General features: G+C 46.2%; 1 protein-coding gene across 1 annotated transcript in view; it reads left to right on the top strand.

The window, feature by feature from the left end:
• ASXL1 (ASXL transcriptional regulator 1) overlaps window positions 1-18164 on the top strand; it is a 64911-nt gene extending 46747 nt beyond the window's left edge. Inside the window, exons 4-12 of the mRNA XM_080683009.1 lie at window positions 7076-7196; window positions 7273-7370; window positions 7882-7975; window positions 8436-8588; window positions 9822-9985; window positions 10083-10179; window positions 11692-11797; window positions 12088-12721; window positions 13421-18164. Of these exons, the coding sequence (XP_080539135.1) occupies window positions 7076-7196; window positions 7273-7370; window positions 7882-7975; window positions 8436-8588; window positions 9822-9985; window positions 10083-10179; window positions 11692-11797; window positions 12088-12721; window positions 13421-16237 (4284 nt within the window). The 3' untranslated portion in view covers window positions 16238-18164. The remainder of the gene's footprint in view (window positions 1-7075; window positions 7197-7272; window positions 7371-7881; window positions 7976-8435; window positions 8589-9821; window positions 9986-10082; window positions 10180-11691; window positions 11798-12087; window positions 12722-13420) is intronic.
• Window positions 18165-26102: the final 7938 nt, after the last annotated feature.

The following is a 26102-nucleotide window of genomic DNA, read 5'->3' as shown; positions in this document are numbered from 1 at the left end:
GGGTAAGAGATCCTTCTTTTTTACTGCTGCATAATATTCCATGGTGTAAATGTGCTACAACTTTTTTATCCATTTATCTACTGATGGGCACTTGGGCTGTTCCAGATCTTAGCTATTGCAAATCGCACTGCTATGAACGTAAGGGTGCATACGTTCTTTTTTTATTGTTTTTTTGGGGTCTCTTAGGATATATTCCTAGAAGTCAGATAGCAGTTCCGTATTTTATTTATTTATTTATTTATTTATTTATTTATTTATTTATTTATTTATTTATTTCAGGAAATTCCATACTGTTTTCCATAATGGCTATACTAGTCTGCATTCCTACTATCAGTGTACTAGGGTTCTCTTTTCTCCTCATCCTCACCAGCACTTGTCATTTGTTGATGGTAGCCATTCTGACAGGTGTGAGATGGTTCCTCATTGTCGTTTTAATTTGCACCTCTCCTCTGATGATCAGTGACTTTGAGCATTTTTAAAAATATTTTTATTGATTTCAGAGAGGAAGGGAGGAGATACAGAAACATCAGTGATGAGAGAGAATCATCGATTGGCTGCCTCCTGCACACTCCACACTGGGGATTGAGCCCGCAACCCGGGCATATGCCCCCACCAGGAATTGAACCGTGACCTCCTGGGTCATAGGTCGACGCTCAACCACTGAGCCATGCTGGCTGGGCAATAAAAATATGTTTAACAAAAAATCTTATTCTTTCTCATTAACACTGCACCTGATCACCCAACAGCTCTTATGGAGAGGTACAACGAGATTAATGTTTTCATGCCTACTAACACAACATCTATTCTGCAGCCAGTGGGTCAACGAGTAATTTTGACTTTCAAGTCTTAAGAAATGCACCGCTTAAATAATAAGACTTGAAAGTCAAAATTACTCGTTGACCCACTGGCTGCAGAATAGATGTTGTGTTAGTAGGCATGAAAACATTAATCTCGTTGTACCTCTCCATAAGAGCTGTTGGGTGATCAGGTGCAGTCTTATTATTTAAGCGGTACATAGCTGCTGAAGATAGTGATTCCTCTGATGCATCTGGGTAACATAAATTGAAAACCTCTTGGAAAGGATTTCACCATTCTAGATGCCATTGAGAGGACATTCATAATTCATGGGAAGAGATCAAAATATCCACATGAACAGAAGTTTGGAAGAAGTTAATGTCAACTCTCCTGGATGACTTTGAGGGCTTCAAAACTTTAGTGGAGGAAGTAACTGCAAATGTGATGGAAATAGCAAGGGAACTAGAATTAGAAGTGGAGCCTGAAGGTGTGACTGAATTGCAATCTCATGACAAAACTTCAACAGATGAAGAGTTGTTTCTCATGGATGATTAAAGTGGTTTCTTGAGATGGAATCTACTCCTGGTGAAGATGTTATAAAGATTGTTGAAATGACAACAGAAGATTTAGAATATTACATAAATTTAGTTGAAGTAGCAATTGTAGGGTTTGAGAGGATTCATTCCAGTTTTGAAAGAAGTTCTGCTATGGGTTAAATGCTATCAAATAGCATTGAATGCTGCAGAGAAATTGTTCATGAAAGGAGAATCAGTTGATGCTGCAAACTTCATTGTCTTAAGAAATTGCCACAGCTACCCCACCTTCAGCAACCACCACCCTAGTCAGTCTGCAATACCATTAGCAAAAAAGATTATGACTCACTTAAGACTTAAATGATGGTTAGCATTTTTTAGCAATAAAATATTTTGTAATTAAGGTATAGACTGTAAATTTTATTAATTTTTTTGTTAGTCCTTATCGAGAATATTTTTTCCATTGATTTTTAGAGAGTGGAAGGGAGGGAGAGAGGCGAGAGAGAGAGAGAAACATCAGAGTGATACATTGATTGGCTGCCTCCTGTATGTGCCGTGACCAGGGCTGGGGATTGAACCTGCAACCCAGGTATGTGTCCCTGACTGGGAATCGAACCCAAGACCCTTTTGGTTGTCGTGCTGATGCTCTAACCATTGAGAAACACTAGCTGGGGCACATTGTGTTTTTAGAAATAATGCTGTTGTACACTTAATAGATTACAGTATAGTGTGAACATACTTTCATATCATTTGGAAACCAAAAAATTCATGTGACTTTTTATTGTGATCGTCTAGATTGAACCAAACCCACAATATCTCTGAGGTGTGCATGTAAACACTTTCCTAACTACTACTCAGATCAAGACATCTAACATGGCCAGGAGCCAACATGTACCCCTTCTTAATTACAACACCCTTCATTCCCCTGACTTCATGAAAGTTACTTTCTTTTTTTAAAAACATTTTTATTTTATTGATTTCAGAGAGGAAGGGAAAGGGAGGAAGAGATAGAAACATCAGTGATGAGAGAGAATCATTGATCGGCTGCCTCCTGCATGTCCCACACTGGGGATTGAGCCTGCAACCCAGGCATGTGCCCTTGACTGGAATCGAACCTGGGAGAGCCTTCACTCCGCAGGCTGGCCGCCTATCCACTGAGCCACACTGGCCGGGCTTCTTGCTTTTTTCTTCATTGTTTTTTACTTATATTTGCATCTCCAACACTATAATTTAATTAGGTCTGTTTTTGAACTTTTTGCAAATGAAATAAATTATGCATTCGTTTGTTCTATTCTTTCATTTGTTTTTAAGAACCATCCATATTGTTGTGAGTAATTGTAGTTCATTCATTTTTTATTTTATAATGTCCATTTATTGAGCACACTAACCATGTATTGATTCTACTGATGATGGGCACTTTGGTTGTTTATAGCCCAAGTTACAGATGGTGCTGCCATTAACATCTGGATATGAATTTTGATGTGTATAAACGTATTTCTCTAGGGAATCGAAACCTAGGACTGACATTGCTGGGTCATAGGATGTTTGTGTTTTCAACTGTACCGGATAATGCCAAACTGTATTCTCAAATGGTTGGATGCATTTTCAGTATAACCATTTTACATCCACAATAACGTACTTGGCATTGCTAAACTTTAATTTTAGCCTTCTTAAGGATGCGATAACACCTCATTGTGGTTTTAATTTGCATAATTTTGTGTCTTCCTTTTATTGTTAGGTTAAATACCTTTTAATGTGAGTGTTGGATATCCTCTGGTATAATGCCTTATTCGCATTTTATGCCTATTTTTCTTCTGGGCTGCCCTTTTCTTACTGACTATGGTCTAGCTACAAGATCTTTGTTGGGGGTTATATGAATTGCAAATATCTTCTCCATCTCTGTAGGTAGCTTGCCCTTTTTACTCCATTAATGGTGTCTTTAAAAAAAATGTTTTTATTGATTTCAGAGAGAGGAAGGGAGAGGGAGAGAGAGAGATGGAAACATCAATGATGACATAGAATCATCAATTGGCTGCCTCCTGCACACCCCCTTACTGAGGATTGAGCCCGCAGTGTGTTTGGGAATTGAACCACTTGGTTCATGGGTTGATGCTCAACCACTGAGCCACACCAGCAGGGCATTAATGGTGTCTTTTGATGAATGAAGGATCTTAATGTAGTTCACTTGATTAATTTTCTTATTTTGAAGGATTATTCTTTTTAAGTTTATTATGTTTTAACATATTCTTAAGTCTCAGAAATAGAAGTGTTTGGTTAAAAGGTATGTACATTTTTGGTTTATAGTTTACTTTCTCAGAGATAATTTTGTTGCATCATTCCAAGAACATGGCAGTTAATTAGCATAATTACAAGCTTAATACTGAAAATATTCTTTTTATTTTATTTTATTGATTTTTTTACAGAGAGGAAGGGAGAGGGATAGAGAGTTAGAAACATCGATGAGAGAAAAACATCGATCAGCTGCCTCCTGCACACTCCCCACTGGGTATGTGCCCGCAACCAAGGTACATGCCCTTGACCGGAATCGAACCTGGGACCTTGAGTCCGCAGGCCGACGCTCTATCCACTGAGCCAAACCGGTTAGGGCTGAAAATATTCTTTAGCTTTGATTCAGATGAGCATTTCTAGCTGGTAGGGAAAAGAGATAAAGATCTAAAAAGCTGTTTTCTTTTTTATTAAAGTCAGTCAGATTTGGGCTTAAATTAGTGAAAATAAATTGAGGAAAACTTAATATAGTAGATGAAGGAACCCATGAAATTGATGAGTTAGAATTTTTGTGGATGTCCTTTATAAATTTCTGGAGGTAAAGTCATGATTTTACCTAACCTTCACATACTTTTATTCAAAGAAGACATCCCATCCCAACTTATCTCTATTCATCATCTTTTCTCTCCAAACTCCAGTATTCATTCATACTTATTCCTAGTTTCAAGATATAAGATAGCTCCTAATTTTTCCTTAGGAATGGGTGGGGTTTAATTCTGAGACTCTACAACAGAGCCTGTTAGAAGAAGCATTTATTAGTTGAAACTTGGAGTGGAGCGCTCCTCCATACTCTTGCTTCGTTTTCACTATCTTGCTTTAGATCTTCATCATTTTCATTTCTGTCAGTGACTCTTCTTCCTCCAGATTTCCCATGCTTAACAGAATGAAATTCCTAAAACTCAAATCATTCCCCTGACTACAGAGACTCCAAAACAATCAATCTTAATCCCTCAGCACACAGTGTGTTATCTGCCCTCTTGCTAGAGAGATCTCTACCCCCCTCAACATACTCAGTTCCCCATATGCCTGCTGAAATCTGTAGTTTCCTTGAGTTTGAAATATTCTTCCACAGTGTTCATCTCATTATCAACTACTACTTATTTCCCACTGCCAACTCATCTGCCTGCTAGCTAATGACTTTTGTTTATTTTTTAGCTAACATCTTTTTTTTTAATATCTTTATTGATTTCAGAGAGAAAGGGAGAGGGAAAGAGAGATAGAAACATCAATGATGAGAGAGAATCATTGATCAATTGCCTCCTGCATGTCCCCCACTGGGGATCAAGCCTGCAATGCAGACATGTGCCCTTGACCGCAATCGAACCTGGGACCCTTCAGTCCGCAGGCTGATGCTCTCTATCCACTGAACCAAACCAGTTAGGGCAGCTAACATCTTCTTTTTAAATAATTTATTTTAGCCCTAACCGGTTTGGCTCAGTGGATGGAGCGTCGGCCTGCAGACTGAAGGGTCCCGGGTTCGAGTCCGGTCAAGGGCATGTACCTTGGTTGCGGGCACATCCCCAGTAGGGGGTGTGCAGGAGGCAACTGATCGATGTTTCTCTCTCATCGGATGTTTCTAACTCTCTATCCCTCTTCCTTCCTTTCCTCTCTGTAAAAAAATCAGTGAAATATATTTACAAAATAAAATACTTTTTAAAAAAAGAATTTATTTTAGTAAATTGTTGAGAGAGAGAAACATTGATGTGAGAGAAATATTGATTGGTTGCCTCCTGAATGCACTCCTGACCAGGAATCGAACCTGCCACCTTTTGGTGTATAGGGACAATGCTCTAATCAACTGAGCCTTACAGGACAGGGCTTAGCTAACATCTTTTATTTATTTTTTTAATTTTTATTTTTTTTAATTTAATCTTTATTGTTCAGATTATTACAATTGTTTCTCCTTCCCTCCCCCCCCATAGCTCCCCTCCACCCGGTTCCCACCCCACCCTCTGCCCTTACCTCCCCCCCACTGTCCTCATCCATAGGTGTACGATTTTTGTCCAGTCTCTTCCTGCACCCCCACTACCCTTTCCCCCTGAGAATTATCAGTCCACTCCCTTTCTATGCCCCTAATTCTATTATATTCACCAGTTTATTTTGTTCCTCAGATTTTTAATTCACTTGATTTTTAGGTTCACTTGTTGATAGATATGTATTTGTTGTTCATAATTTTTATCTTTACTTTTTTCTTCTTCCTCAAAGAATACCTTTCAGCATTTCATATAATACTTGTTTGGTGGTGATGAACTCCTTTAGCTTTTTCTTATCTGTCTTTATCTGACCTTCAATTCTGAATGATAGCTTTGCTGGGTAGAGTAATCTTGGTTGTAGGTTCTTGCTATTCATCACTTTGAATATTTCTTGCCACTCCAGTCTGGCCTGCATAGTTTCTGTTGAGAAATCAGCTGACAATCGTATGGGTGCTCCCTTGTAGGTAATTAACTGTTTTTCTCTTGCTGCTAACATTCTCTCTTTGTCTTTTGCCCTTGGCATTTTAATTATGATGTGTCTTGGTGTGGGTCCTCTTTGGATTCCTCTTGTTTGTGGTTCTGTGCGCTTCTTGGACTTGTAAGTCTATTTCTTTCACCAGGTGGGGGAAGTTTTCTGTCATTATTTCTTCAAATAGGTTTTCAGTATCTTGCTCTCTGTCTTCTTCTGGCACCCCCATAATTCTGATGTTGGTACGCTTGAAGTTGCCCCAGAGGCTTCTTACACTATCTTCAACTTTTTGGATTCTTTTTTCTTTTCTTAGCTAACATGTTTTATTTTATTTTATTTTTTTTATTTTTTAAAAATATATTTTATTGATTTTTTTTACAGAGAGGAAGGGAGAGAGATAGAGAGTTAGAAACATCGATGAGAGAGAAACATCGATCAGCTGCCTGCTGCACACCCACCACTGGGGATGTGCCTGCAACCAAGGTACATGCCCTTAACCGGAATCGAACCTGGGACCCTTCAGTCCGCATGCCGACACTCTATCCACTGAGCCAAACCGGTCAGGGATTAGCTAACATCTTTTAAAACGTAGCTTTTTGGAAGCCTATCTCCCTGATTCTTAATTCACTTTCTGTTCTCCATGCCCTCTTAAACATAAGGACTTAGATGCTCCCTCTTCTGAGCTGCTGCATTTCTCTGTATACCTCTCTCACTGTGCTTTGTAGTATAATAGGTTTGATTTTTCTCCCCTACTCAGTTCAGCTCCTTGAGGCTAGGCTCATTTCCTACTCCTGATACGCCACCCTATCCCCAGAAACTAGCATTTATAGGAGGCACCCATAAATATTTAGTGAGTGAATGAATGCAAAGTTTTATCACACTTTCTTGATATATGTTTGAAAAGAACTTGCTGAGAAAGGTCAGTTAGAAAGGGAAAAACAATACATGTTTAGAAATTGCTACTATGCTTGGTCAATTTGTAGGGTTTTTGCTCACCCGAGTTTTCCTTACTGTCACAGAAGGATGCCCTGCAGTGGTCTCGCAATCCGGCTGCAGTGGAGGGAGAGGAGCCAGAGGACACAGCCGACGTAGAGAGCTGTGGGTCTAATGAAACCAGCACTGTGAGTGGTGAAAATGATGGTAAGTGCCCTTAACAAGATGGGTGAAGAGCCATAAGTAGTTATTAGGCACTAACCTTTATTTCCCTCCGTTCCAGTATCACTTGATGAAACATCTTCTAATGCGTCCTGTTCTACAGAATCTCAGAGTCGGCCTCTTTCCAATCCCAGGGACAGCTACAGAGCTTCCTCACAGGTAGGGAGGAGAGTTGGTGACGGGGGTATAAGAGAGGCCAGGCAGATAGGATTGTCCATCCTGTAAGTTAATTGTGTGTTTGAAGAGTGGAGAAAATCAATTTGGTCTCCACCTGTTAGTACCATTTAAAAGTGGGCCGGAGAAAAAGTGGGTCATAGAACTGACAGCAGAGTGATTTGTGTGGGTTTTCCCCCTCTCTTTACATGGCTGGATAACCAGGGAGAAATAGAGCATTGTGCAGAATGGGGAGAACGGGAGCCTGGGAGTTAGTGGTTTGAATTTTGGCCCTGTCACTCACTAGCTTTGGGAACTTGGGCAAATTCCTTATCTGTAAAATGGGGCTAATGATAGATTCTTCTCAGCGTGGGTGATGCTTGGCACCCGGCCCAATAACAGTGCTGCTGTTAGCATTACCTGTTTTACAAGACAGTGAGTGGAGACATAGTCAAGAGGGACTGCTGCTGTGGCCTTTCAGGTGACTCAGATTTTTTGGATTCTTCTGGGAATATAGGCAAACAAGCAAAAGAAAAAGACTGGGGTGATGCTGCCTCGAGTTGTCCTGACTCCTCTGAAGGTAAACGGGGCCCACGTGGAATCTGCATCAGGTATGTGTAAGATCTTTATTGTGGTGCCTCTTACTCAGCTCCTGGGGCTGCCTCCCAGAGGCAGCAGTTTCTGACCTAGGTAGTGGGATGCCTGCGGAGTCAGGAGACCCTCCTCTGGCAGCAGCATGCTGTGGTGGCGAGACCTGACCTAGGTTCCAGTGCTGGGCTCTGCCGTGCCCTCCTCTTTGCCTCACAGGGTGGCTGTGAAGGTTGGATGGAGTGTGCAGGTGCTTTTTGTAAAAGATGCAGTGCTGTACAAACTAAGATGGCAGTTTGGCGTTCTTACATGATATTTTAAAGCCAGCCCATGAGGTGTTGAGTTCTGACAGCCCAGGGCTGAACCATGGAAGCACCCGGTATAGCTGGCAGCACCTCAGGGAGAGTTGGGAGAAGGGAGCTTGTCTGAGAGCCATGGGCATGGCGGGTGATACTTTTGACCAGTCGAATGCTGTGCCTTCAGGGTTCTCGGGCCGCCACGCTGATGGCGAGAGCGGCAGTCCGTCCAGCAGCAGCAGCGGCTCTCTGGCCCTGGGCAGCGCTGCTCTTCGTGGCCAGGCCGAGGTCGCCCGGGACCCTGCCCCGCTCCTGAGAGGCTTCCGGAAGCCGGCCACAGGTGAGTGGCTTGGCACTCATTTCTTTGCCTGTAAAGGGGGTCCCTGCAGGCCAAGTGACATGAGGAAATCTTCTTTTACCAGTTTATCTTGGGTGGCCCTCTATTTTTTGTTTAATTTTACCTTGCATTTTGGTTATTCCACAGTAGATTATCTCTGCTAGACTGAGAGAGAACTCCTTGTGGGCAGAGATGGTGCCACATTGCTGTGTGTCCCTGTAAGGGCCTAGTCTGCCTGCTTTAGTGGTCCTGCTCTGTCAGTGTCTGTGTGAGTGAAAATTGCTTCTGAGCTTCTCAGTGAAGAATTCCAACATCCATTTTCTTTTTTGGTAACATCATGCCATATTTGTTCTCAGCATCGTAGTGTCTGTCAGATGCCCTTTTCTATAGCCCAATCAGCATATTGAGTGGAAGCCCAAGTTGAATTTGGGAGATGCAAACAAATTTGGTAGTGTGCACCTCCCATACCCAGTAGGTTTACTTACAAGGCCAATACACTGTTTGCTGTTCCAGGATTTATATCTCAAAGCCCACATGCTGGCTGGCTGTAGATGGGCCACAAGAATCCATTAAGAGCTAGCAGTGGCTTGTGAAATTAGAATAAATCACTGCCCAAGTCGGAACTAGGTCTGCTTTTCCAATTACTCAGTAGTGCTCAATCTAAGATGAACAGGTCTCTATTCTAAGTGATTTTTAAAAAAAATAAAAGTAACATTTGCTGAGGCTTCTGTGAGAGGTATTGACATTTTCGTGGGCTTTAAACAACCCTTGGTACTTGCTGCATGGAGATCATACCTCTTCGGCCCATTCATAAGAAGGCTTCTGCAGATTTTCCCATAGTACACTAATATTTTTACTTTTAGACAACTTCCATCATTTCACCAGCTGACTTTATGGAACTTGTTCTCCAGCTTTGGAGGCAAGGTCAGGGCCTGCGCTTGCCTGGTTGTATGGGGAAGAGTGTCCTCTTCAGGCTGTGACAGAGCCTAGAACAGTCTTATGTGAGAGGATGCAAGCCCAAGTGTTCTCTTGGGTTTGATGGCAATGACAGTAACGTGGGAAGAATAATTGTAACATATAGGTTAGGGTGTACTAGGTAGTCAAGCGGATTGTGTGCCAATAAGTTCTGGGTAGCTTGGGTGCCACCAAAGTTTTCCCCCACAGTTAGCATTTGTTCCTTCTGCTTTAAGAAGCTGAAAATGTATACATTGCTTTTTATTACTTCAAAAATCACAGGTCAAATGAAGCGTAACAGAGGGGAAGAGGTAGATTTTGAGACACCTGGGTCCATTCTTGTCAATACCAACCTTCGGGCACTGATAAATTCTCGGACCTTCCACGCCCTGCCATCCCACTTCCAGCAGCAGCTCCTTTTCCTCCTGCCTGAAGTGGACAGACAGGTACGGATAGGTAGCCTCTTTGATGCTTCTCTATAGGCGAGCTTCTCTTGTCTTTCTAAGTTTTTTATTTATCGGGATTTTTGCCTGATCCTTCTAGGTGGGGACGGATGGCCTGTTGCGTCTCAGCAGCAGTGCACTGAATAATGAGTTTTTCACCCATGCGGCTCAGAGCTGGCGGGAACGCCTGGCTGATGGTAAGTAGACGCTCTCATCTCAGATAGTTTGAGAGGTACCTGCCATGTGTGGTATCACTTGTTTCCTAAAAACCCCATTTTTACCAATTTCTCTTTTTTCCCAAGGGGTATTTAGTGTAAGGCAGGCTTTCCTCACAACACTAATGTGGCAGGTGTTAATGTGCTTCATAGCTTTCGAAGGTACAGGTTATTGGGGCCTTCTTTGTTTTGTGTGTATATATCCATCTACATTGCCTCTTCATCATTAAACCTGTCAACTCCTCCTATTGTTTTCATTAAACATGGCAGTTGTCTGGATGGGTGGAGGAAAGTGCACTGTGGCATTGAGGTAGAATGTTAATCTTTACTAGATGCTCTGTTTTTAGACATCGCCATTTGGAGTGACTGTTAGCTTCTCCAATTTAGTTTTGTGGGGAAGCTATAAGGAGAGTGTGTTGGGAAGTCCCTGAGACCCTTCCAGGTTCAGTGATTGACTAGGAGGATTCACAGCCCTCAGCATAGAGTCTCTTCATGGCTGTAGTTTATTACAGTGAAAGAATACAGAGCGAAATCAGCAAAGGTGAAGTCCAGGGAAACCATAAGCAAGCTTTCAAGGTCCTCCTCTCCCAGTAGAATCACACAGGATGCGCTCCATTCCCCCAGCACCAAGTTGTGACAGCACATGTGAAATGTAGTCTACCAGGGAAGCTTGTTAAAGACTTGGTGCCCAGGGTTTTATTAAGGGCTGATCATGTAGCATGCCTGTGCCTGGCATATACCCAAATTACAGATTCCCCAAAGGAAAGCAGGTGCTCACCATAAACCATATTGTTTGCAGAAACAGTTTAGACACAGTGAGCTGTTCATATCAGTTTGGGGGTGGGAACCCTCCCCAAATCCAGGTTCCCAGATGTCAGCCAAGGGCCAACCTTGTAAACAGCCCTTTCTAAGGATAAGCAATCAGGCCTGCTAGGTTAACTTTTTTCTGCACAGGAAGTAAGAATGGTTCTTTGGTTTGGTTTGTTTTTGTTATGCTTTTTTGAACAACGTGTTGCTGTTTGAAGACTAAATTTCCCTTGTTAACAGACATGTTAGTTTTGTCCTGAGAAGAGCATGATGTGAGAGATACTTTGGAGGAGACAGGAACCAGTGTGAAGACAGTGAGGGTAAAAAAATAAAAATCTCGCTGAAACCGGTTTGGCTCAGTGGATAGAGCGTCGGCCTGCGGACTGAAAGGTCCCAGGTTCGATTCCGGTCAAGGGCATGTACCTTGGTTGCGGGCACATCCCCAGTAGGGGGTGTGCAGGAGGCAGCTGATCGATGTTTTTCTCTCATCGATGTTTCTAACTCTCTATCCCTCTCCCTTCCTCTCTGTAAAAAATCAATAAAATATATTTAAAAAAATAAATAAATAAAAATCTCTAAACTCATCAAAGTCATATGTATTTTGAAAACTCAGGAAGTAGAACTACTTTCCATAAGACACATGAATATCCTGAATGCATGTACTCGAAAAGTTTTATTTCTCTCTAGGTGAATTCACTCATGAGATGCAAGTCAGGATACGACAGGAAATGGAGAAGGAAAAGAAGGTGGAACAATGGAAAGAAAAGTTCTTTGAGGACTACTATGGACAGAAGTAAGGCACTTGGTTGCTGTGAGTGTTGGTCTGGGATTTAGGGGGATAAAGGCAGATGTTCTCCAAGTCATGCATACTTTTGTGTTGGATGAAAATGTGGAGATTGCCATGATGTGGCTCATTTAGCCTAATGCCATAGGGAAGGAAGCTACCAGAGCCTATGGTTAATGTTATGCACCGTTTAGATTCACTTTGTTCTGAGATATCTAATATCTGAGTGCGTCATTCATATAGATAAAATAAGCATGCTTTCTCTGCCCTGTAACTGACGGTGTGAGTTTCGTTTGCAGGTTGGGTTTGGCCAGAGAAGAGTTGTTGCAGCAGAACGTGGGCCAGGAGGAGGCTGAAATCAACAGTGACTTGCGCGTCCCAGGAGGATCAGCAAGGCCACAGCGTGGTCCAGCCACCCGGCAGCGAGACGGGCATTTCAAGAAACGCTCTCGGCCAGATCTCCGAACCAGAGCCAGAAGGAATCTTTACAAAAAACAGGAGCTAGAACAAGGAGGGATTGTTAAAGACACACAGTCTGTGACACCTGACATCCCCCTCTGCAAGGATGGGGAGGCTAAGACTGACTCAGCAGGGGCAGGCAGTCCCCACCTGCCTGGTACATCCTCTGCAGTGCCTGACTCCGAGGGCCCCAGATTCACAGTGGAAACGGGGGCTTCTCAGATCCAGACGGATCCTGACAACCTGTCACGGGCCTCTGCCTCTCCAGACAGAATTCCCAGCTTGCATCAGGAGACTGTTGATCAGGAACCTAAAGATCAGAAGAGGAAATCCTTTGAGGAGGCAGCCTCTGCATCCTTTCCCGAAAAGAAGCCCCGGCTTGAAGATCGTCAGTCCTTTCGTAACACAATTGAAAGTGTTCACTCCGAAAAGCCACAGCCCACCAAAGAGGAGCCCAAAGTCCCGCCCATCCGGGTAGGAGGCCGTTTCCCCTTGAGGGCCAGGAGATTTGTGGAGCCCCTTTGCAGGACCCTTGTGTTGATTAAGTGGGCGTGTAGAGCCCTCTACAAGAGAGCCATTCCTGAGACCAGTTTGACAATTGGGGATGAGGGTCTTCTCTGCTTCACTGGTTTGTTCACTCTGTTGAAGTTATCTCTAGAGGTCAGAATCCTGTGGGGGGTTACATTTTTTATTAGGTGGTGGTAGATTCTTTGTGTAGTGACTCCCATAGTCCCACCAGAAATTAAATTTAGAAGTGCCGCATGTAACAGCTCTTGAGCAGAGCCTTCTGAGAATGGTGTGCTGCTGTGGACCGCCATTTTACCATGACAGTTTCATTTTTAACACATTGTGGACGGGTCACGAGAATTCTTGCTTCATATTACACAGTGTTTTACAAAGTATCATACTTTAAAAAGATATTAGCTTGTAAGAACATGTAATAAATAATTTAACGGGTATTTAATTTTAAAGTGTGCCTTTAACATTTATGTAAAACGTTTTTTGTACTCGTTCAATAGAAACTTATCTGGCCACTGGGTAAAGCTAATAATAAAACTGTCCGCAATGTGTTAAGGAAAATGATTAAATTCTCTAGACTCCCAGTTTAGCTTTACAGTGCCTAGGTCAGAACACCCAGTCAATTAAAACTGTTTTCTAATTCTTCTCTTGCAGATACAACTTTCACGTATCAAACCACCCTGGGTGGTTAAAGGTCAGCCCACTTACCAGATATGCCCCCGAATTGTCCCCATCACGGAGTCCTCCTGCCGGGGCTGGACTGGTGCCAGGACCCTCGCAGACATTAAAGCCCGTGCTTTGCAGATCCGAGGGGCGAGAGGCCACCACTGCCATCGAGAGGCGGCCACCACTGCCATCGGAGGGGGGGGTGGCCCGGGTGGAGGTGGCGGCAGGACCACCGATGAGGGAGGTGGCAGAGGCAGCAGTGGTGATGGTGGTGAGGCCTGTGGCCACCCTGAGCCCAGAGGAGCCCCGAGCACCCCTGGAGAGTGTGCGTCAGATCTACAGCGAACACAACTACTGCCGCCTTGTCCTCTAAATGGGGAGCACACCCAGGTTGGAACTGCTGCACCCAGAGCCAGGAGGGAGCACCTGGTTTCGCTCAGAGAGGAGGAGAGTTGCTTACTACAGAGGGCACCAGATGCAAGCAGGCGAGATGATGTCCCCCAACTCCCCATCGCTCCCACTGGGGACCAGCCTTGCCAGGCTTTGCCCCCACTGTCCTCCAAAACCCCAGCCCCTGAGAGATTAGTTGAGCAGCCTACATTGCATCTAGATGTTAGAACTGAAGGTGAGTCTAATACTACTTCCTGGGAAAGGGATAATGAAGAGCAAAGACCCACTCTTCCCCCTGACAGTGGTCCTATTCAGTCTCTGGTGGGGGATGTTGTATTCGAAGGAGGAACTGGCCAGGCTCTGGACAGGGACGGTAATCCAACCGTGAAAGATCCTGTGAATGTGACCCCCAGTTCTACCCCTGATTCGTCACTGACTGGCTGCCTACAGGACAGACAATTAGGACTTGGTGACTCATGCCCACCCATGAAGGGAAGTGCTACTAGACAAGAAGACCTGAAAATCGAGGCTTTCTTCTCTGATGTGGAACAGCCCGAGCCAGGCCCCAGAGAGAACATTCCATCTGTCCAGCCCCAGGTTGGAGAAGAGTGGGAGAAGGCTGCTCCCCTCATTCCTGCATTGCCTGGGGGTTTGACAGCTAAAGATGGTTTGGATCTCCCCAGCTGTCCTTCACTTGGGTCAGTGCCATCTCACGGGTGCAGTGACAGCCCAGGTAACGACTGCAAACAGGTGGAAGTTGAAAAAGTGAAAATCAGTGGAGACTCTGAAGCACTGAGTCCTCACAGCGAGTCCACAGACACAGCCTCTGACTTTGAAGGCCACCTCTCTGAGAATAGCAGTGAGGCTGACCCTACTGAAGCCTCGGTGGTGGACAAAGAGGAGAAACATGAGTGGAACCACTCTGCCTCACTCGCCAAAGTGAATGGTGACCATAGTCTGGTTAAAAGGACAGACAGGATGGTTGCTCCTCAGAGCTGGGTGTCTCGCGTATGTGCAGTCCCCCAAAAGATCCCAGATTCCCTGCTGCTGGCCAGTACCGAGTACCAGCCAAGGCCTGTGTCCCTGGGCAGGCCTGGGTCCTCAGTGGAGGCCACTAGCCCACTCGTGATGCAGTTGCTGCAGGGCAACTTACCCCTAGAAAAGGTTCTTCCTCCAGCCCTCTCTGGCAGCAAACTGGAACCCCCACGACTCCCACTTGCCAAAGAGCAGGGGATGGGATCTTTGCCAGATCCTGGGGGAGACAGTTGTGCGGTTGGTAGGGGCAGCCCCAGTCCTTTAAGAGCTTTGAAGGAACCTCTTCTACCCGCTAGCCATGAAGCCAACACTGGTCTTGACAGACTGGAGGCCATCCAGGCTCCTGGAACGCCCCCAAAGATTTCCAAGATGGTCCCAAGTTTAGATTCCCTATATCCAGTGACCAATCCGCCAGCTGCCTCTGGGAAAATAGAAGTGGATTCCAAAGAGCAGTTCTCTTCCTTTAGTTGTGAAGAACAGAAGAAAGGCCGAGATCTGCCCCAGTGCAGTAATTCAAATGCTGCCCCAGGCAAAAGTCCAGGAAATCTCACTACCTCGAGAGCCCCTTGTTTCTCATCTCCCAATGTGATCTCCTTGGGTCCTGATCAGACAGGCCGGGCCCGGGGTGATCAGAACAGTGCTGGAGGTCAAGGGAAGAAGCTCTTTGGCTCTAGGAACCTGGCTGCAGCCCTTCAGTGCCCCACGCCTGTGGAGCCAGTGCCGCAGCCTGCTGATGCCCCTCCTGGTTTTCCCAGTAGGAAGTTGGGGCCAAGTAAAAACTCTCTGTCTGGTGGGGTACAGACTGCCAGGGAAGACTGGGCTCCAAAGCCACCACCTGCCTCTGTTGGCAGCATCAAGAGTGAAAAGACTTTTGTGGGGGCGCCTCTCAAGGCAAATGCAGAAAACAGAAATGAAGCTGGGCCTGGTCCTCGGGATCTGGTGGATCACTTGCAAGCGATGCCCTTTGTCCTTGACCTGCCCTTCTGGAAATTGCCTCGAGAGCCTGGGAAAGGGCTCAGTCAGCCTCTGGAGCCTTCTTCAATCCCTTCCCAACTCAACATTAAACAGGCATTTTATGGGAAGCTTTCTAAACTCCAGCTAAGTTCCACCAGCTTTAATTATTCCTCCAGCTCCCCAGCCTTTCCCAAAGGCCTTGCTGGAAGTGTGGTGCAGCTGAGCCACAAAGCAAACTTTGGTGCGAACCACAGTGCATCACTTTCCTTGCAAATGTTCACCGACAGCAGCACAGTGGAAAGCATCTCGCTCCAATGTGCGTGCAGCCTGAAAGCCATGATCATGTGCCAGGGCTGTGGTGCGTTCTGTCATGATGACTGTATTGGACCCTCCAAGCTCTGTGTATTGTGCCTTGTGGTAAGATAATAAATTATGGCCATGGGAAAAGTTGTATATTTAGTGTGTGTATTTTGATAATGATTGATCTTAAGCCTGTATACAGAATATCATTGATATAGTAGACTGTCTCTTCAGGTAGGAGCATTCTTGCCTCTCCCTAAAATTTATAGTGCTAAAGGCCTCTGTCACTTAGCAACCTTCCTGTCTTGCTGGAGGGGCTTTCCATAGGGCAACTGGTTGGGCTGCAACTGGCCAGCTGAGCCCTCATGTAGACAGAGCCTGGTGAGGTGTAGGGGGCCTGCCTGACACCCAGAGGGACCTGATGTTGAAGAAAGAAGGTTATTCTCCACACAGGGAACTAACCTACCTGAACTAAGTAGAAATGTCAGTCTTCCGCCGCCTCCTCCCTGCCACCTTACCTCCTGCTGTTCTGGGGAGGTGATGGTTGGAAAAGAACCAGCAAAGGGTTAAGGTAACTCCCAGCAGTGCCCACCAGGGGGCTCAAGTACCTGCTGACCTCAGGGTCACAGTTCATTCTGAAGCCAGTTGATGGATTTAACCTTTGGTTCTGTTACTGAAGCAAATATGGGACTTTGCTGACTCGTTACAACCCACTGGCCCACAGGAGCTTTTGGAACCTTTGAATAGACCTGCTTGGACAATAGGTCATCTATCTAAAAATCCCACCTGTAGACCTTGTAAGTCAGATGTCACAGATGTTTGGCAGGTGAATGCCTCTGCCTGACACCTTCCCGGTCACTTTGGACTCATGGGAGCGGGCATCTCCACACACCTATGTATGTGAAAAATCATTTTACATTTCAAAGCAGTGTGTGTTTCTTATTTTTATATTTTTAACTCTATACTTGGATGTATAAAGTGAATTTTTTGGCTTCTGTAAGTATGCTCTATGCACCTCTAATGTTTTATCATGTATTTATATGTTGTACACAGTACTGGCCGATTCTGTAAATGGATGTATTATATAGACAACATGAACGTCTCTCCCTTACTTTACATTTCGGGCATCATTGCATTAAAGTGGTGTAATAGACTTCTCTCCACCTGTGTCAGAACCACTGCATGCTGTGCTGCCCGACCTGAGTGATTAACTTGTGATCTGCCAGGTTGGCCCGGTGCCCTGTCACAGGTCACCCGGGGGACCTGCTGCAGCCTGCAGAGCCAGAGTCAGCCTGCCTGTCCACTGCTGAGCAAATGCATCTTGCTCCTCACATCTCTTCTCCAATCTTCACTGGCTGCTCACTGCCATATGTGACAAATCACCACCACCAGTGTTAAGTGCTTCTGAACTCAAGGGTGAGTGCCCTGGGCAGCCCCAGGTGGGCCTTCTAGATCTGGCTCCAGGGCTACCGCCTGTCAGCAATACCTGGGACCGTGCTCTTCTGGGGCCATAGAGCTCCTTTTGACAGCAGGTGGGGGAAGAAACAGGCAGGCCTGCTGCCTGCCTCTCTCCCAACACATTTCTAACAAATAGATGTCTCCATAGTTGTCTTTCCTCACCCTGCTTCCTGCCTTATTTCTTGTACCTCAGCTTGTTGCAGAGTTGAGTCCTTGTTTAACTCCAGTCTCCCTGTGTGAGTGCTTATGTGTGAAGTATAAAATTGGTATGACTTCAGCAGATCTCATTTCATCAGAGAGGTCTTCCCCATTCCTATTTCATCCAGTGTGGCATTTTTGTCATCTGAAGCATGAGTGAGAAGTTGGCAGTGATGTGGTGGTGATTTAAATGCAGTATTGGCCAAGTCCAAGTTGTCAACTTTAAGAGTCTGTTTACCAAAGACAGGGAGCAGAGGCCCAAGCGTGTTTGATCCTCTTCTTCCTTCTGTTGTGACCTTTGAGGCCACTCTAGGGTCTAGTCCATGGGGCTGCCCAGAGAAAGCGCTGCTCTTGTATGTCTCCTGTGGTTTTGGAAAAATAAACCTGTACAACCTGCACTCGGTCTCCGTCATCTTCTGTGGCTCCCCCCTCCCCCCCCCGGTGAGAAGGAAGGTTCAGCTGGAGTGTAGAAGCTGCATTGAAGGAGCAAATGCCAGCTCCCTCACCTTGGCTATGAAACTCATGTGGTATAAGGAGCTCCTTTGTGAGGTGAGACTTGGAGGCATAACTTGTCAATTTCACTCTTCAGACTGCATGACTTGGCAAACTTTCCCATTGTGCACTGGAAGCGGAAATTAATGAAAGTGGTGAGGATGCTCATCTCCACTGCCTCACTGAGCCTGAGATTGCTCGAGAGCTTCCTAATGGCTGATTTTGACCTGTGGGAGGGTGAATAGTTCTGACCTTGAAAAGCCATGAACTCGGGCATCTGTGCAGTAGCAGCCAGCAGTGAGGGAAGTGCTGCCTGCAGATGGCGGCTGAGTGAATGCCAGCCTGCAGGGGTTGACTTCAGTCCTCAAACTTACCTGGAGTACTTAAATACATGATTGTGTGCTTCGTAGGATCTAAGTATCTATGCCAAGAGTAAAAAACCCAACATGATGGGAAGTAAAGATGAACTAAAAGAAGGATCCGTTGACTCGTTTCCTATGAGTTGGAGAAAATAGACTGTGTGGTGGGATCCCTTGGGGCAGTTCAAGCTACAATTTGGTGCTGCAGGTGTAGTTGGAGAAGTTATGGTCGGGCTCCATGGTGACTGGGCAGCCACCTGGTGGTGAAGATGTGTCCATGTACCTTCATGTCATAGGATCTGTGCAGGAGTTTAGAATGCATTAGGGTCCAGAGTTGCATCTCATCAGCAAGGCAGAATAGTGCGGTGGATTGGCGTACAGGCCCTGCTGCCTACTTACACTGTGATTGCCAGTTACTCAGCCTCTGCCAACTTTTCCATCTCTGAATGGGGTTAGTATCTCCTGCTTCATAAAGCTATTAGGGCCTGGCACATATTAAGTACCCCCGACTGTTAAGTGCACCAAGCCAGACAATCACTACACGAATTTACAGTGGCATCTATAGGGCTCTTGCTTGACCCTCACCCCAGAGGGGAGCTGTGGAGGTGCAGGCCTGTAGTGGACATCTGGCCCGTGGCCTCATGCTGTATTTGTTGAATACACAGCACAGTGTTTAGAGATGGAATGCTTGGTAGTGGAGACATTTCCTTCAGAGGACAAGGAAACCTAATGTTTCAGGATATGAAAACTTCAGTGGCCTTTTTGAGGTGTCATTAGCTTTATGTCCAACCTGCTCTTGAGAAAGACCCTGCCTGAGGGGTGTGTGTGCTTAATAGAGTAGCCCTCCTGCATCAGGGGCTTGAGGGGCCAAGCAGCTGCCTGCCCTGTGCCCTGAGAGGAGGTGGCACAGGCTGTGATGCCCTCCTGTATGGGCACCATTTAAAGTGACAATGAGGGTGGGCTTTATGACCTTAGAGATTAACACTTTGTATGCCATTAGCATCTATAGATGCAATTAAATTCAAAATACCGTGGTGTGTGGGGATGGTTTTTGATTTAGAGATGTGGCAGTTAACTGGTTAATAGTTGAAACCAAACCTTGATAGTACCTAATGCTTCCTCTCATCTCTATGGATCAATTTGTCGATTTTATTTATTTTTATTTTTTTAAATATATTTTTATTCATTTCAGAGAGGAAGGGAGAGATAGAAACATCAATGATGAGAGATAATCATTGATTGGCTGCCTCCAGCACGACCCCCACTGGGGATCGAGCCTACAACCCAGGCATGTGACCTTGACCGGAATCGAACCCGGGACCCTTTAGTCCACAGGTTTGACACTCAATCCACTGAATCAAACCAGCTAGGGCTCTATGGATCAATGTGAAAGCCTGGAATGAACATCTCTACCAAAAGGTGTAGACAGAAGTTGTATAAGAAAAAGGAGAGACTGGCCTGTGTTGTTCAGTGGTTAAGCATTGACTCATGAACCAAGTCATGAGTGGATTCCTGGCCTGGGTTTCGGGCTCCGTCCCCAGTAGAAGGCGTGCAGGAGGCAGCCGATCGATAATTCTCCTCATTGATTTATCTATCTCCCTCTCCTTTCCTCTCTGAAATCAATTTAAAAATATTTTTTTAAAGGAGAGTAACAAAAAGCTGCCAGTGTAGTGGCTCTTGGCCTTCTGGGAACACAATGGAAGCCTGATGGAAGGTCCGGGTCCTCTCTCCAGGAATGCACGTTCACACCGAGTTGTAAGTTGTGCACATTATCAGGGTGCAAGAGCTCCTGAGGCATCTGGGGCCTCTCATTTAAGAGTCTCTGACTGATGATAAACCTAATCTGAGTTTATTCAAAAGATCAAGGAGCGGGGAGATGACTTAAGTTTCGGTAACTACTAACCTTCCGTAGTATATTTTAAAGTGCTTCGATTTTTCTTTTACTTGTCAAGGTTTGTTATGCTGCTTTAAGTCAGGACCCGTTATCATTGTCTCCGTGTGTCTGGGCTCTACAAATGAAAGATCTTTGTTTTTAGTATTTCTTGAAGTGAGCCAGAAACCAGGACTTGAAGATGTTCCCTTGATCTAGTTTGGGCTGTGATGGTATATTTATGTGTGATAGAATTTAGCTAGCATTTCTGGGAACTGGAATTTATTTACTGTAAGACGCCATGAAACACAATCTAAATTCAGATCTAACAGGTCAGAATTGAAAATAAAACCATTGCCACTTCTGTTGTGTACACTGGTTTCCTAAGTTTACCAGCCTTTGTGACATTTGCAACCACACCAGTTTTGTACTTTCAAAACTGAGTTCTCCTTTTTTTTTTGTATTGTATTGTAATTGGGGTAAATGGCCAGCTGGAGGTCAGGTGTGTTAGATGAACTACAGTGTTGCTCCAGGTTTCCTTTCCTATAGTACATGCATGTTCTTCCCTGTCCACCGAGTGAAGTGAGGGTGGCCTGTTTGGTCACTGTGTATATGCTTTCCCTGCTCTAAGGGGCATTCCTATTCGATGTCCTGGACATTGTTGACAGGCATGGTCGGGAGCTCCATTAAAGAAGCAGACGGGGATCCAGCAGTGCCTCTCTGTCCTCCAGCACCTTCTTTGGTCCCAGGATCCCAGTGTTCTCATGGAGCTGTGGCTTCCCCCGAGGTAAGTGCTGTCCTGGTCGACCACTGTGGTTGTGTGTGGCTGGTCTGGATTCTGTAGGTGTTGTCCCAGGTTGTTGGGTATATGGTCCTTGGTAATGCTCAGCAGCGGTGGATTCAGTAGGACAGACCTTTTCATGGTGGTACTGAGGATTTGCTGCTCATGGCCCCCACATGCACATGAAAAGATAGGGTGCTGAAAGGTTCCCTGCTTTGGCTGTACTTACTACTATTGGTCTGAATCTTAGCACTCCCGGGGTGTTCAAACTATTGGCTCCTCTCCTTTTATTTTATGTATTTGGCAGCTGCACAGAATTTCTATTTTAAAAAGATTATTCTGCCATGACGAAAAATGTTTTGAAAACAACTTCCATATTGTGTGTGGTGTGTGACAGGCACAATTTTAACAGTAAAACTTACGTTTATGCGTTTAACTCGGTCGAATTTTTTAAACTCATGACAATCAGTTTTGTTCCTACCCATATTCCTATAAGTTTTCCTTTAAAGTTTAACCTAAATGATATGTATAGGATGAAAAAAGTAAGTGTACAAGTACACGTCTTTGGAAAACGCAGCCTTTTTGTTCCCTTCAAGGCGGGATCTGGGGTTTGGGGTCGAGTGGAATGTCAAGAAGTGAAGGTTCAGGACCAGGGATGGCGTTTCCTCAGTTTCCCAGCCAGCACTTGGGGACTGTTAGGTGGGTTTGGTTTCTGATGGTTGAAGAGCTGCTCACTGGGGAGTGGGGTGGGCACAGTTTACAGACAAACAGTTGAGTTTAAGACCTGGTTTGGTCACTGGCTGAATTTAGGTGAGGTGTGCCCCCAGTGCGGCCCTGCTGACTCATCTGCAAGTGGAAGCAAGGGCACCTCTCTGGGAAGGTCATGGCGAGGTTGCAACATGGTGCCCACAGGCGCTTGGCGAGCACCAGGGAAGATGCGTTTCCTTCCCTTCTAGTGGGCTGGGTGCCGAAGGAAATGACACATTTACTGAGGACCTTCCGTGTGCTCGCTTCTGGGCTAAGCAAAGGTGGAATCTACTAGTGGAAGGTGTTTCAGTGCCCAGCGAGGTTTGGAAGAGGTCTAGCTGGCAGTGTGGCTGTTGAGAGGACACGTGGAAAGGACACATTCAGTTTGTTATTCAGTGTTTATTAAGTAGATTCAGTCTTATATATGATATACAGATTCAAAAGAAAATGGATTCCACATACTTATGAAATCAGTGCATTTAGCAAGTAATACCATGGAGAAACAGCTCGATTAACAGCTCATTGGTCTTTTGTTAAGTGAGGGGAGAGGGAGTTGGCCTGTGCTAGTCATTCCACAAACAAAACAGAATTTAGTTGCATCACATAGAGAAGACACAGTCTAAGAATTAAAATATTGAGCCACATTTACTGGAAAAACTCACTATATAGAACACAAAGAATTTTTATAGAGCATTGAAGAGGAAGTTCTCACCTGCTTAGAAGAGCCACATTAAGTTGCATAGGTGCATATCTGTAAAAATATAATTTAGAGGTGAAGCCACTGATTAAGTAATAAAGAGTCACCTTTAAAAGTTGGTGCCATCCATTGTTTGCCTTAAGTGCCATATGCTTATCATCTGGAGCCCTCTGCCCCTTGCCAGAGGTGATGCCTCCAGGGGAACCTTGAAGACATGCTGGTCATGTCTGCACTGGAGACTCTTATAGTCTCGCCCAGGTAGGGAACTCGGGCTCTCCCAGAACCGGTCTGAATGATGCCAGAGGACTGACGACAACTTGCCCACCCCAGGCTGCTGGGAGAACTGTCTCCGCCCACAGCTTTGCAGCCAAGTCCTGCTTCACTGCTCACCTGCCCGTGCAGTCACCCACCAGTGGCCTGGGAGGTCTCTGTCCCGGCCCTGCTTCTAAATGGACCACATACAGACGCATGCGGGCCATCTACTCACACGGAGATTTCTCTGAGCTTAGAAAAGTGTTTCTCGGTAAATCGAGTTCTGTGTGTTGTAGGTTTTTTGTTTGGTTTTAGGTGGAAACATGGGTAAAAAGTGAAGGTTTTTGTTGTGTGGCTTTGCTAAGCAGATGAGCTTAGTGAGGTGCACCTTCCTCCTCAAGAGCGAGTCTTGCAGAACACACAGGGACTGGGCATCTGTACATGTAAACAGTACACTTTCACTGAGTCCAAAATTAGGAGCAAAAATACAAAGGTTCACATTGGTCTTAGGTAGATACAGGCGAAAAAGGATTGAGCTGTTTAGCCCAGAAACAACAAAAACAAAGTTTCTAAAGCACCACTAAATTATATAAAAATCAGACCATGGACGGATTGAAACTGGTATTCTGGTGAAATACTTTACTATCTTGTAAAAAGTTTTACAAAAAATTACAAATTAAATGTATCAACCCTCTGAGTTCAAAGCAGCATTTTGAAAATGAACTGGTAGTTAATCCTATAACCACCCCTGGAGTCGTAAGTGGCCCTTGGGAATAGGGATGGCCGGGTTCCACCTGTTTGAAATCCTCTAAAACCCCCTGCCTGCCTCCCCCCTGCCCCCATTGCTGTCCTCGGATGTGCACTGTCTGTTGGTCCGAGTGGTGAGGGTAAATGAGTTTCAGGTGCGCCACTCTTTCTGGTCTAAGACCAATCCCCATTCTCTGGATTCTGCCCTTCTCTCTTAGGATCAGGCCCCTGCAAAGACTCTGGAATTGGTGTGTTCTACTCGCATTATCTTTTAAACTTTGGATCCCAGATGACTAATTTGTACCAAGGGCCCCCCCTCAATAAGGATTTTAAATGGTTCTGGGCAGGGCTTCAGGAGAAAGCTGTCCCTGGGGTGATGGGCGGGGGGGGGGGGGGGTGGGGAGGAGGGGCGGGCCGGCAGTGGGAGCGAGGTTCAGCAGAACCAGCTCTTAGGTACTCTCCAAGTCAGGCAGAGGGACTGGGCTGAAGCTGCATCTTTTAAAACAAGCCAAACAGAACAAGTTCCCTGACTGGACTAGCTAATGGGATCCTGTTTCACATAGTGACTTGCTCCTGATGCTGCCATCTCCAGGGCTTCTGGCGCAACTTCAGTGGGAAGGACCCTACCTCAGACCCGCCCTGGGGGAGCAGTGCCACTGGCGTCCCTTTCCTTTCTCTTTAACACACCTCCGCTCTTAGCATTAGGTCGGCTGCAGGTGATCAGTTAGGGCAGCCTAAACTCAGAAAAACGCAACTTCAAACTGTAGCTTATGTAATCTTTAGGTCTAATGCCGTGTGTGGTGGCGGCAGGAGCCCCTTCCCCAGTCCTTCTCACTCCTGGCTGTTAAGAAAAGCAAACTGTTCATGCCTGGCTTGGGTACTGCCTCTGGGAGGAGAAATGACATGTTAAGCAATTGATACCAAGAATTCTAAGGCGGCGATTGTCTCTGCCAGTTTTTAACATTAAGATTTCACAAATTGCCTGGGGTCACATTTTGCAAAAGGTCTACTGATTACTTTGTAATATTGTTCACACACAAAATAAATATTTACACAAATTAAAACGTCAGGGAGTGTACTGAGCAGGTGGAGGATGGCTGTGCAGATGGCTGGGTGTGGGAGAGGCCGTGGGCACTGGAGTTTGTGCTGTGCTAAGGGGGAGTCTCGGGTGTCCTGGCCCCGACCGGAGGCCTGGGGATGGGTCAGATGCAAGGCAGAGGTGGTGTGGTGGGATGGGGTGTTGGAGGCCACTTGAGAGATAAAAGACCACCCCAGCCTCTCGGGGCTGGAAGTAAGCACAGGGTGGGACACCCACACTGGGCTCCTTCCCCGGCCCTCCTGAGGGTGGTCTGCCAGTGCCAGGAGGCAGCTGGCTGTGGAGAAGCTGGTTTGAGAAGGGACACCTACTCGGGGGTCAGGTGGCTCTCAGTGGCCGTCCCAGGGTCCACTCGGCCCTGGCTCCCTGGGGCCTCTTTGCTCTGAGGGAGGAAAGGCAACAGAGGGCTTCTGCCAGCTCTGGGCAGGGGGGCAGCGGAGGCTGCGGTCATGGCTACGGAGTGTTGCATGGAGAGGCCCGGGGGCCTGCTGAGGTCTGGGCGAATCCCTGGTTTAGCAGCACTGGTAGGTATTGCACTGAGCAAGAGGAAGTGCCTGTCGGGAGGAAGGAAACCAGGCCAGCCTTTTCTTTTTGCCCCTTTCACACTCCAGGGATTAGAGGTTTCTTCCAGGACTGGTCCCTCCAGAAGAAGGGCTGGTCTTAGGAGAACCCAAGTAGCTACTCTGGTGGATGATGGTCCCTTAATTTCCACCACGGGGGCCGGGGAGCCAAGCCAGTGCAGGGCGCCTAGCTGCCTTTCCTGGTCAGTGGCTGCCTGACACCAGAGGCTCACCCTGAAGAAACAGGGTCTTCCCAGCAGGGGCCTGAGGGCCTGGGTCTGTGGGGGAGTGTTCAACCCGACTCCCTGGGCAGGGTGAGGGCCGGGACTCTGCTGACCGGCCTCGGTCTCCCAGTCTCTGTCCTGTCGGGCAGCTGGGAGGGCCGGGCTTACATCCTAGGCGCGCACACTGTGGGGGGGATTGGGAGACAGCCATTCAGAACAGGCTCAGGGCACATCCTGGAAAAAGCCCCCGCTGGAGTGTGAGGTAGAATACAGGTGGCCATGGCTGGGGCTTCTGTGAAATGGGGGGAGGGGGAGCGTGGGTTTGTCTTTGCTTTGCAGTGGGTGTGGATGAGGTCCTCCTGCTTGGTGGTGCTGGGCACTCAGAGGGACAGCCTCCTGGTGCCTGCCCCACCGCCGCCCCGCCCTACGGCCCCGCCCGCGCCAGTGTAGTGATATGGAATGTTAGGGCACAGGGAGACATCCTTCTGATCAGACAGACACAGACTGGCA

The sequence above is a fragment of the Plecotus auritus genome (assembly GCF_963455305.1).
Source record: "Plecotus auritus genome assembly, chromosome: 8".
Taxonomy (NCBI): domain Eukaryota; kingdom Metazoa; phylum Chordata; class Mammalia; order Chiroptera; family Vespertilionidae; genus Plecotus; species Plecotus auritus.
Note: the sequence above shows the minus strand (reverse complement) of the source record. Positions and strands in the feature narration are given on the sequence as shown.